Source organism: Zea mays, chromosome 7 (genome assembly GCF_902167145.1).
Source record: "Zea mays cultivar B73 chromosome 7, Zm-B73-REFERENCE-NAM-5.0, whole genome shotgun sequence".
Classification (NCBI taxonomy): domain Eukaryota; kingdom Viridiplantae; phylum Streptophyta; class Magnoliopsida; order Poales; family Poaceae; genus Zea; species Zea mays.
The window spans coordinates 135,851,575-135,864,511 of NC_050102.1; the positions used below are offsets into that span (position 1 = coordinate 135,851,575).

At 39.8% G+C, this 12,937-nt stretch overlaps 1 protein-coding gene across 2 annotated transcripts; it reads left to right on the forward strand.

Annotated features, from left to right (window-relative positions):
* The first annotated feature begins 1,756 nt into the window (after positions 1-1,756).
* LOC118472973 (uncharacterized) lies at positions 1,757-4,369 on the forward strand. 2 transcript variants are annotated; one of them, XR_004851524.1, is made up of 2 exons: positions 1,757-2,152; positions 3,342-4,369. XR_004851524.1 is itself a non-coding variant. In XM_035961036.1 (1 exon), the coding sequence occupies exon 1, from the start codon at positions 1,899-1,901 to the stop codon at positions 2,097-2,099; it is 201 nt and encodes a 66-aa protein (XP_035816929.1). In that variant the 5' UTR covers positions 1,757-1,898; the 3' UTR covers positions 2,100-2,455. The 2 variants fall into 2 exon arrangements, 1 of the variants encoding a protein (XP_035816929.1); XM_035961036.1 differs by lacking the exon at positions 3,342-4,369 and having other exon boundaries at positions 1,757-2,455.
* Positions 4,370-12,937: the final 8,568 nt, after the last annotated feature.

Below are 12,937 nucleotides of genomic sequence, written 5' to 3' on the forward strand. Positions count from 1 at the left end.
GGAGAGGAGGGATTAGGGTTTCATGTGTGGTGCGAGTGCAGATGCGCCGATGCGGCAACGAGCGCGAGTGAATGGAATTAGGGTTTCATGTGAGGCGCGAGTGCGGATGCTTATATTGCATAGGGGTGGTCGGGTCGACCCTGTGTCGCCCGTTGTACCGTGTCGAGCATGGCGTGTCGCCCCTGAGCCCAAGCACGGCACGGCCGCCGTGCCAGGCCAAATTTGTGTCGGTCTTTGAGCCAACCAGGCAGCACGACCTAGCTGGACATCTATATCGGCTCCCAAGCTCTGCCTTTGCTCCGCCGTCAGAGGTCGAGTCCCGATAGGGTGGCCACGGACCCACGCGCACGCGAGCACGCCCTACGGGCTACGGGCCAATGATGCGTGAGTTGGTCACTTGTTCTCAATTGCTATACATAGTTGAAAACAAGGCAACATAGTGTTAAAAAAGATAAACATCCTTCGAATAACTCCTTCGAAGACGAAGGTTGTGACTTTAATTGAATAAATTATTTTAATAGGATATGTAAATGAATATATAAGGAATATAAAGAAGTTAAACATGTTGACTCATCTTAGAAATTTCAACATCACATTCCTTATCTTTCATATCATAAATTTACAATCGTGCATTCGGTTCTACAAAATGAATAAGAACGAAGGTGCTCTAGGAAAGAGATTACACGAGGCAATTGTCCAGCCCACCAAAAGGTATTTTATGCAGGGCACTGTTCATCTATTTATAGGGGATCGTACAACTTCGTATGAAATTACAAATGTACCCACAATATTTGTACATATGATATACAAAATGATGAGAGGGTTATATCAACTTCTTCCCATATCGTCTTGCGTACAAAATCATAAACACCTTCTCCCGGCATTGTTCACCTTCGTTTCCATATGGTATTGTGACGAAGCTTGACATCTTCGTTCTTGTCCTCATCCTGTTCCGAAGGTACTTGATGCCGAAGCTCCTGTAACACTTAAAAACACATTGACAATCCATGGTTAAGTGTGTTTTTTAGAACATTCGAAAGACGAAGACTCCCAACAGCGTGCTCGACTGATGGATGCTCGCTCGCAGGGGCGAAGACGTGGAACAGACAAAGGCAAGCGGAGTGGCAAAGCGCCAAGCTAGTTTAGGCCCATTAGAACCTCTAGAGCTAATAGTCACTGCACTTTTAAAGTGAGAGTTTCTTGATGCGATGTTCTCCCACGCATGCCCTCCCTACGTGCGAAATGCAAAATAAAAAAAATAGTGCATATATTAGGGTTTGAACCTTGTAACTCATGCTTGCTTGTGTTGTACAGATGATAGATATTGTTAATATATAAAAACTATATATAGTAATGCACGGTCAACTAAGAAGATAATTGTTAGCCACTTTATAGCTAACAATTAGTTTATTAGCTGACTTAACCTACCTAACAATATTTTAGCTAGCTAACTATTACCTATAGAAGTTTCAAACATGGTCTTAATGGTTTTTTATACTAACGACAACGACTTGCATTGCATTGAGTCATTGACAGATCTGTAGGCCAGATAATTGGTAATGCCTTGTCCAAACTGTGGATCGCCTGTGTGCCGCCCTGGAGCTTATTGACTTGGCTGCCTGGTTTACGGACCGCAGTGCGTAATTCCAGCGGTAGCTAGAGGCTGGGCCTGGTCCTTGAGCGCCTCCACCATCCGCGACGTCTTTATTTGCAATGCAAGCCGTGTCCTCCTTCCTCGGTCTGCATGCGTGCGCAACCCCCTCCCGGCCACCCCCCTCTGTCCCTCTCTCTGCTTCCATTCACGGCCTATATGTAGCCCGCTTCCACGTTGGTCTCGGTCAGACCTGCCATAAGCCGTAGCATCAGCTCAGTTGAATCGCCACGCCCAAGGCACACGTATGTCTCGCGCGCTCGCGCTTGCGATCCTCCTCCTGGCCGCCGCCGCCGCGGTGGCGCCGCTGGCCTCCGCCGGCACCGAGGAGTTCACCAGCGTCGGGTCCAGCGGCGGCAAGATGTTCGACAGGGCGGTCGGAGCCGATCCCGACCCGTCCCCGGCCGGCGGACTGCCGGCCGACCCGGCGCCCGACGCACGCCCCTAAGGCCACGCACGCACCGTCGTACGGCCCCGTTTCCGTGTACGCTTCACGCGCTGGTACTCTCGCCGCCCGTTTCCGTCGCCCCTAAGACGTAGTATGTTCATGAACACGACGCGCCTTGTACATGTCTCTGGAATGTGCAGCCTGCATGTGTTTTGCTTGCGAGCGTTTTTCCTTTGGCTGTCGACCGATCGTGAATCCGTCACGCAGCACTCAGCAGTAGTGAGCTTAGCATTCTGCCGTCAGTGTGGAAATGGCACTCTGATGCTTGGGTTCCATGTTAGCTCCAGCCAGCCAGCCAGGCTACCCGTGTGAAACTTGAAATTAATCGTGCGTATGTTTTGAGATCGACGCTGCCATCTCTCCGATCCATGTTTGTTCATGAGCCATGCTTCACCGCGTGGACAACGTTCCTTTCCTCTCAAAAAAAAAAAACGAAACAAAACAAAGCAATTAATCATGTTGGTGCGAGACAATCCGGAGTTCAAGACAGATTAATAGATTATTTCATACTGTTACTGTATGTGAAGTCCTGATTCGTATGGAGTATGCATTTACCCATGGACAAGGAACTGATGTGCATGTAACATGTGCCCATTTATTTGGCCTTTCTCCTTTCAATACGCCGGAGCATCTTGTACATGGAATATATCATCTCGTCTATCTCCGGCAATCGTTCGAGATGCTCTGTGGCATGCCATGAGTTTGAATATATTCTAGACTCCATCCACGGAGACGCTTATCTGTAAAGTGATCAGACACAGCGATTAATATATGATACACAACAGTGCATGGTAAGCATGGTGCATGGAGCCCTTAATATATAGTACGCACCGCAGTATCTTTTTTTTTCTCCCTCTCTCTATCAGCTCGACGGACTGGTTTAAGCTCATCACAGGCCTACCTCGTGGAACCCTGTCCTGCGGTTTATGCTTTATACGTACTCCCTCCGTTTCTTTTTATTAGTCGCAGCGACTAATAAAAAGAAACGGAGGGAGTACTAGATTTGCCTTGCATTTGCATCGGCAAATTAATCTGCAGAGAAGACAATTGAGCTATCGTAAATTCAGACTGCGGTGTCCAAACTGCGGATAGCTTGTGTTTCAGGGTGCTTTTTAAAGTGTGAATCACAGTTGAGAGTTGAGACTGACTGAATATCAGTGGCAGCATCAATGGAAGTCATGGTATCAGCAGCCGCTGTGTAGATTACCCAAAAGTACTGATACGTGGTGACTTTTTGTACAGTGAATTCTTGAAGAAAAAAAACGGGGTTCTAGCATGGCGACGTTTGGGCGCTGGACACAGGATTCCAGGAATAGTTCGAGCCTTCCAGGCCACCGTTTCTGAGCAACCGAAGCGTCTCTGCTTCTGCAATCTGCATGTTGGAGTCATCAAACCAGCAAATGGATCACAGGGGCACAAATCGGGAACAACTCTTGATAAAGAAACGGCCTAGAATTATCTTCTTGGAGCTATGCCTATCTTACCTCCCCTTTGAATAACGTGACTGCCCATCATGCCACCGTTACATCATATTCTCTCTTGAGCCTAATATTATACAAAAAAAAAATGCACTGGTATTGTAAAAGGAAAGGGCTCACATGAGGGCTGAGTGGAAGAAAACTAACTTCTTCCATCTAGGTGAATGGGTTCGATTCTTGAGAGAAAGAGACCTTTAGGTCAGATTTCTAGACAAAATGCAGTTCATAGACGGAAGGAATTGGCTTGATTTTTGTGTAAGATAGACCGGGAAGGTCTCTAATACTACATTACTATGCTTTGCCTGCAATGTCTTCTTGCATGCGTACAAATTGACGGATTTTGCATTAACAGGCATGCACCCATCTTTTTTTTTATCGCCGCAGTATAAAAACAATGCTGGATCCAATGTTTGAAAATAACAGTGTGGCAGATACGTAGCGTGGTGAATTTTCTACGCTGCTGTGGAGTAGTATTTGTTAGAATTTATATGGGCTAGTAACAGTATTTGTTTCAAATGGAAGTTAGGTGACGGACGCAGAACGACCGCATGATAAAATCAAGCAAACCTATGAAAAACTAGTGTTATATAAAATTCAAGTTTTATATCAATTTCAAAGAAGAAAAAACTATATAAACTAAAGAAGCAAACATACTGCTAATTTTTTTCTTGCCGAATTGAAACCATGCATACCTTGTCCAATGTCGATCTTCTCGAATGGCGGGGGCACCATGAAGGGAGTGGGGTTAGGTCATATCGCCGACAAAGAGCCAATGTTCGCTGGTTCTTTAAGCTCGTCGGTCGTTGGAGATGGGTCACATCATTGCAACGAGCGAGATCGGACTTGTTGGGCAGGCCGGCGTCGCCACGATGACGAGCAGGGTGAGGGCATCGAGAAGGGGCGGGATCGAGCGACATTGGGGCGGACCGATTCGTGTGGCATAAGAAAGAATGGGATCGAACGGACAAATGCACGAACTAGATCAAGGAAGAGGAGACGAGTTAGGAGGACGGGGCCAATCCGACAAGTAGGCTCAGGATGGAATCGGTTTAGTCCATCCAAAACTTTTATTTTTCTATACTTAAGAGCATATCCAATAGTGGTCTATCTTGAAATATAAGGTTCAACACATAAAAAATATCTCCAATAGTGCCCTATTTTACAATTTTTTATTAAAAAATAGGACACATCATGAAGTGACTTAAATGTATTACATCTCAGCTTAGTACTCTATTCTTGTTTCTATATCATTCTCAATATTTTCTTTGCTAATAATAGTATTTACTTTCTAAAATAAATAATTTATGGCCTAACTGTTGGAGCTCAAATTTTTATTATCCTAAACACTTATTATTTTAATTTTTAGAGTACTATTTTGAGTTATCTTATTAGAGATACTCTGACACAGATGTACTAAAATTTGAGGGAGGGGGTGCATGGCCTTCTTTGTCCCCCATGCGGTTCCGCCCGTCTATGAGACTAGCTTCCGGAGCTTACGCAAACTCTTTTAAAGCCTAGCCCTTGGTAAATTTACATTCCATGACATGACACTAGGCCACCAGAGACATGGATATCCATGAGGTACTTCTTCCCGTTAATGAACTTGCTATCACAGGGGATCAGTTCTCTCTCTCTCGTTCAAAAACGTGATAAGCCTCTGCACCTTTGAGTCATCAAACCTGCAAACTCAGAACAAGAGTAAAAATTGGTAATGGCTCTTGATCAGGAGATGGTTTGTATAGTTTCTGTTGGGGTCTTTCTCTTCCTAAGGTCCTCAAAAATGTAAATAACCATATGTTTTCAGCATAATTATGAACAGTTACAGGAAGCTTCGACATTGGAGTAGAGAACTTCTCTTATGACAGAACGAAGGGAAATAAAGAATGGACGACGAAGCTAGAAGCCAAGGAACTTCGGCTGGATATGTTGACGAAGCTCAAGTGTGATAACGATTGAAAGGATAAAGACCTTATAGCCCTTAATAAATCATATTAATATTATAGAGGGTTACCAGGGACATAAATGTTAGGAATATAGGCATTTTCCCTATCATTTTAATTCCATAAATTAACATTATGATGATGACATATAAAAGATGATTAATCATAGAAATCATGATATCAAATAAATCCATAACAATATGGATCATGAGAACAGAAAACATATGAATCATATAAATATAATAAACATATAAACTGACGGAACAATTGAAAATAAACAGATAGCAACATAAAAAGCATGACTGTAAAATTAAAACAAACAGATATAACATATTACTAGCATAAACAGAGATCAGACATGTCATGATATAATATGACAGAACAGATGAGATAAATTCATGGTTGCATACGAAACTGAAAGTTGCCTAGAGGGGGTGAATAGGCAAGTTAAAACTTTTTCAACAAAAAACTAGAAACAAACTAGGTAAAATCGTCCGGTGTCAAAACCGGTGCAACTGGTTTGAACGAGCTCAACTAAAGAATGAGATATAAAACTGAATTGATCTCGAAATTCACCCAGTTAACTTTAGAAATGAGATGTTCTAAATGATCCACAGGGTTCAAAGTAGTAGATCTGAGAAGGGCACTTCTCAAAATCCACACACCAAAAAGATATAAACAAATCTTTCACGAAAGGGTGAGAGAACGAAGAGCACAAACAAACACAATGAACAAGAACACAAGAGACACAAGATTTATCCCGAGGTTCGGTCACACCGCCAAGGTGCCCTACTTCCTCGTTGAGGCGCCCACAAAGAGCCGTGTCTCTTTCAACCCTAATACTCCCTTTGCCGACCACAAAGGTCAAGCTCACACACTAATCTTTGCTCAAACGAGCGGGTAATACAAACTTTCTTGCGGTCTTCCACAAGATTTGGAGACTCACAAGAGACACCTAGTCGTCTAGGAGCTAGAAGCTCCAAGAGTAATGAATCCACAAAGAACTCGATGTAGTACCAAAGCTCGAATGAAGAAGAGCAAGAGAGATTTGGAGATGAAGCACAAAAACCGCAGCTCTCAAACTCACTCAAAGATTTCTCTCTAAAGATTTGAAATGGGAGAGGCAAGAGATGTGTGAGAGAGAGTGAGAGGTGTTCTTCAAGTTAGAAATGGAGTTTTGGGTCGTGCTCTTGTGTGTGGGGAGAGAGGTAGGAGTGAGTATATATAGGTGGAGCTCAAAACTAGCCGTTGGGCAGATTTTTCTGTCTGAGACCGGTTGAACCGCCCCCTAGGGCGGTTGAACCGCCCCTGGCAGGTCAGGCAGACTGTCTGCTAGTCTGACTGACAGACTGACTGGCAGACTGACCTACGAACTGGTCAAGTTGACCAAGACCGGTTGAACTGCCCCTAAGACCGGTTCAACTGCCTGGGGTAGGCTGACAGACAGTCTGCCAGTCAGACTGGCAGACTGCAAGTCAGACTGCAAAAACAGGTCCTGACACCGGTTGAACCGCCCCTAGGGCCGGTTCAACCGCCTGGGGGTCACACTGGCAGTCAGTCTGCCAGACAGGAGGTCAGACCGGTCAGGTGACCCTGACACCGGTTGAACCTCCCCTAGGACCGGTTCAACCGGTTTTGACCAGTGAGGTCCGGGGAAAATACCCCGGTTGAACTTTCCCTGGACACCGGTTGAACTTCTCTGGACCCCGGTTGAACTTGCCCTGGGCCCCGATTGAACCTCTCTGGACCCCGGTTGAACTTGCCCTGGACCCCGGTTGAAGTTGAAGTTCAGCTGGAGTTGAGAAAGCTCAACTCAATTGAAGTTCAGCTCAGATGCAGCTGAAGAAGCTCAGCTCAGCTGAAGTTCAGCTCAGCTAAAAAGCTCAGCTGCAGTTTAAGAAGTTTAGCTGCTTTTCAACAAGAACACTCTAGGTTTCTCAAACCTAACCATGGTCAACCATATAATGTTCAAGAGATTTTTGGTTTTCAAAAATAGCTTTTGAATATAGAGGCTTGAGCTTTGGCAAACACCAACCTTCTTTTTGGATCACTCTTTATAGTACGACGATTCCTATACTCAAGTTAAATAAAATATAATTAAGTAAAGTCCTTGAGTCATTGGTGTCTCATGTGTGATTTCTCCATGGCGTTGCTTCATAAGGATCACAAACATCTTTGTCTCACCTTTTGAAGCAAACATAAATCAAACCATGTGACTTGTACCATATCACCATATGTGAGTTCAAATCATGGCTTCAAGTCATTGTACTGATGCATCAACATGTTATAACTCTTCATAGCTGATTTGTTCATCGACTTAGTGCAAGTACTCTCTTCTTCACCTTAGCCATGGTACCTCGGTCCACAAGCCATCGCTTGACCTTCACCTTCGCTTAGTTTCTCGAAACCCTTTCCTTGCTATCTTCACCCTATCAAGCCATTCTTGAGTCACATCATATTGAGCATCCATTGAGAGAATCATTTCTTCAATATTGTGAACCTTGCTTGAATGTCATCTAGATATAACTGCTAAGATCAATCAAGCTCTAGTTTGATTCTCATATATTCATATATGGACTAATAGTAATATGGTCTAGCCAATTCACGATTCCTCATATCTTATTCACTTTGGCTTGACCAATCCTCTTAATCACTTCAACCTCTATTATGATCATATTTATGCATAGTGATTTCTCAGGACTCCATATATTCAAACCAATATAGAGGCCATATTATATCCATTTGCATTGTCTCACTGGTTATTTGACCTTGTGTTGAACCTTGTTCACTGATCATTATACACTATTCAAGTATGTTCATCATACTGAATTTCCTGTTCAACACTTAGCAAACTTGTTAGACCTTTAAATGTGTTGTTATCCAAATCACCAAAACTCACAAAAGGGATGAATGCACTTTCAATCTCCCCCTTTTTGGTGATTGATGACAACACATTTAAAGCTTACATAAGATTTGATAAATAAGATTTTGAATCCTATGATATAGTTTCCTACCCCTAAATATGTGCATTTCAGAAAATACCAGTTTTGTACTCAAATACCAAAAGCACATATTTGGGTCAAAGTATGGAGATAACTTATATCATACTATTCATGGAGTGCAGTGTGTCATAAAATAAACGTGATGCTCATGACATAGTATGCACTCATCAACTTTCTACATCTATAGTTTTTCTTATGATTCCCCTTTTTTGTTAATTATTTATCCCCTTCTTAAAAGTATTCTAACACTTAGTTACATAATACTAAAGGTAAGCTTTAATGCAAAATTCCTCCCCCTTTGTCATAAATCTCCAAAAAGGATACAAAGAATACAAATGGTAGAAATTATGATTAAGCGAGATGTGAACACACTATCATGAAAATGATCCTTAGATGGCACAAAGGTAATGGATAAGTGTCACAAGTGATGTACCTTTGCATTTTACCTTTTCAAGGGGTTTCCAGACTTGTGTTGGATTTAGAATTCATTTGCAAGCTCTTGTTGGCATAATTGTGACATAGGTCCAAGATATCAAATGAATATTGTCATACTAATTGAAAGATAAATCTTGATACCTGGAGTCTAAATGTCACCTAGCATTTTCTTATCATAACAAGAGGCAACATGAAAATTGCACAAGTATGGATTATACAACTAGTGAGCATGTATGAAAATACCAATTGAAAAACACCAATTGATACAATTTTTTTAGATAAGCAGACCACTAATTGCATATTACACTAAGTCCTCCTCAAGTTTTAGTGCGCACATGTATATGAATTCAATTGATACCAGTTGAGAGTACTTATTTGAAATTTAAAGTACCATTAGCATAAAAGGAGTATCAAATGAACATAATCATGCAACATAAGGAACATGTGCACTATTTAATCAATTAAGTGCTAGACAGGAGAATTTATAAGCTATGCTACTTTAGACATTTGCAATCCAAAAGGATGTGATACATATTTACCATTGTTAGATGACGTTGGAGTAGCATATACAAGAGAAACTCATTCTCTTATGAAATGTATAGAAGATACATTTATTGGAGCAAAGAATCTTTGATACCCATAAAAAATTTGCAGTGGAAGCGATTGTCTTTGCCCGAAGGTTCCTTTCTAATTTGAGACTACACACATAATAGACTTGAAAATGAAGTTAGTCTCAAAGATTCAAATTATAAACCATTCTCCCCCTAAATGTGTGCATACAAGTGACGAATACTTGTTTAGCTTATGCACTTGGACTTATGAGGCCAGTGGATTAAGTTCTACAATTTGAACCTTGGTACAAATAAAGTATGAAAATGTGAAATTGTACCAATTGAAAGAATTACTCATAATCAAAAGGTATACTAATAGACTTGATATGCAATATTTTAAGCCAAGATTCTTGAGAAGTTAGCATGTTTGACTCATACCTCACTAAGATGACTTAAGACTAACTTATGACATCACCACAAGAGGTATTAATCAAATATCTAGAGATTCTTTAATTGTCACCACAAGTGCAACCTTATGATGTGACTTAAGATATTGCATTTACATGCACACACTAGCATGTAAGAGCCTAGATACACAAATGTAATATAATAGTTCATGGAGTGACACACCTTTGTTCTATGCCACATGGTCTCCATTATAATCATGAATTTCCATCTTAGCTTTTGATAGGCTTGACATTTCAAAGAGAAACTTATCCTCTTCACACGATCAAGAGAAACTCATTTTCATTTCTATGGAACCATTCATCCTCATTTGATGTTCTCCAGGGTGTGAGACTACACAACATGAACTTGAAAGAAATCATTAGTCTCACAAGATATAGGCTAAACTCTCTCTTAATTTATGCATGCAAGAGTACACAAAGTACACTTATGCACATCAACAATAAAGGTTAAAGGAGATGTTTGCACTATAACTTGGTTTAACATAACATGCTTTACATAGATGATGAAAATTAAACCAATTGAAAGTTTAAGAACAGAAAGTATATCAATTGAAATCCTGAAGGGTAAAGCATGCTAATATGAACCTTAAACCTCATAATGAAGGATATCATATAAATATGTCACTACATCTTCATTATTTGGTTGACAAAAAAAATAACTCCCTTCTTGAATCGTTGTGATCTCTTTTCTCTTTACGATTTCATCCAACCAAGTGATCTTGAACTTCTTTCATCTTTTATTAATTTGATCATACTTGATATAAGACCTATTGAAACTCAATGATTGAAAGAACCAAGACTCTTATATCCATAGATTTTGAATCCATCTTGAAAGCACTTGGAAGGACCTTATTGAAACACTTAGAAAAGAGAGCATTAGAAACACAAGGGAGGGTTTCACAAATGATGATCCTTATATGTGGATGGCAAATGAATCATCATTATTGAAACCGAAAAGGATAGACTAAATTCCTTTAAATTAGTGCACACATATAGTTAATGTCAAAGTTATATGCACTATTGAACATTTTACATTGCAAGGAATTTAACCTATACTATGGTACATCCCACTAAGGATAGAATACTAAAACAACTGAAGGAGAGGAAGTTTTCATACCTTGGCCTCTTATCAACTTCATCTTACTTTAGTTGAATAGTATCCTTAAGCTTGTGATTTATCCAATTTAAAATAAGTACCATCTCTTAACATAGATTTTCTATGGATAAACTCAACACAAGAGATGGCATTAGTAGCACAAGCAGTAGTTTCTTATTTAGCAACCCTTTATATGCGAAAGACAAGCATGTTGCTAAAAATAGAGAAACCTCATAATATGGACTAAATTTCCTTGAGCCCTTAAGCATAATATATTTTGAATGATATGGATAATATGCATGGTTATTCAATGAAGTCTAAAGGGCTAACTTAATCCATATTATGGTGAGTGTCTAATATAGAAGAATCAAATCCAAATTAACTAGAGAGAGAGTACATCACATAGTTTTGGATTTGTTGACCATATGATAATATTCATTTATCTTCCAATTGGACCTTTATTTCATAATCAATAACTGATGTATATCCTCAAGTGCTTCTTTTCCCTTAGTGGCTACACAAGTCACAAAAGAGTAAGATTTGAAAATAATATGCACTTGAGATTCAATTGTTACCACCCTTGCTACTATCTCCAAATATGATTTATATATTCATTATTGAGCACCCAACTTGATCCATTGAAGGAGTGATCCTGCAAAACAAGTTTAAGCTTCGTATTTTGGTACCCAATTTTAATTGGGTCCTTTAAGATTAGTAGTAAGAGCCTTGGGTACCCACACATTCCTTATTGTGGCCTTTCTCTTTGTGTAGGCATCCACATATACTTGACAACCATCTTACTATGGTTCCAAGTTAATATGTAAACTCACAGATAAGAGCAAGAGTTAAGAATAGGATCCTTTTCTCCTTTTCTTGATACATCATTGTGTTGCCTTCTTGATGATGAACCTAGCTTGACCTTGGGTGCACCTACCTTATCAAGGTTAGTTGCACAAGCATTCATATCATAAAGACAAGTTATGCATGGAATTTACAACTTAGTGATCCAATTCAATGTGAAGCATATGGATACCGATTGAAGTAGATTTCCAAGATATCAAAATATGGGTTTCCAAAATTTAGAGAGTATGGATCACTAATTGTACCTTTTACAGTTTAAAAATCATATCCATGTTAGTGCATATGTATGTGATGAATATCAACAAAAAGGATTCTTATGCACTTTTAGATTTAACGATAAGGGAATTTTAAACTGCATCAAGAGTAGCTATTTAGAAAACAAAGATTACAATCCATATGAATGAGATACAAATTTACCATTTTGGATTGTCTTAGTATAGCTTACTCAAGTGAAACTTATTCTCTATGACACAAGATATATAATGTTCTCCCACTAGATATGTGCATCAAGTATTTGAATGACTTGCCACATGCACTTTCCATTCAGTTAAGAGTCTCATGAGGAGTATATTACATATCATGGTCAAGGCATGACAAATTTGCAATGAATTAACTTATGCCTAAGAATACTTACCACCATATAGAATGTACCATTTATTATACCAATTTGACAGATCTTACTATCTGTGGTGGTTTCACCTTAGTATTCTTCTTTTCATCATTTGTGGAGACTTCCTTCTTTGTTATCTCTTTTCCTTTTAAAACTAGTCGATAATACACTTTGAAAAGAGGTATTAGTAGTACAAGGAAGTATTTAATGAATGATGATATCTATATATGAATGGCAAACAAATCATCATTTATGAGGCGTAAAGGCATAAATTAAATTCCTTTTAAGTTAATGCACATGGAGTAGTGAATTCACAATATGCATTAATTTACAAATTTAAGCCAAAAGGAATTTAACCTTCATATTGACATTCCTTTCCATAGAATATATTATTACCA

Excerpts from the sequence above, each read along its gene's own strand:
- LOC118472973 (XM_035961036.1), top strand. The coding sequence starts at position 1,899 with ATGTCTCGCGCGCTCGCGCTTGCGATCCTCCTCCTGGCCGCCGCCGCC.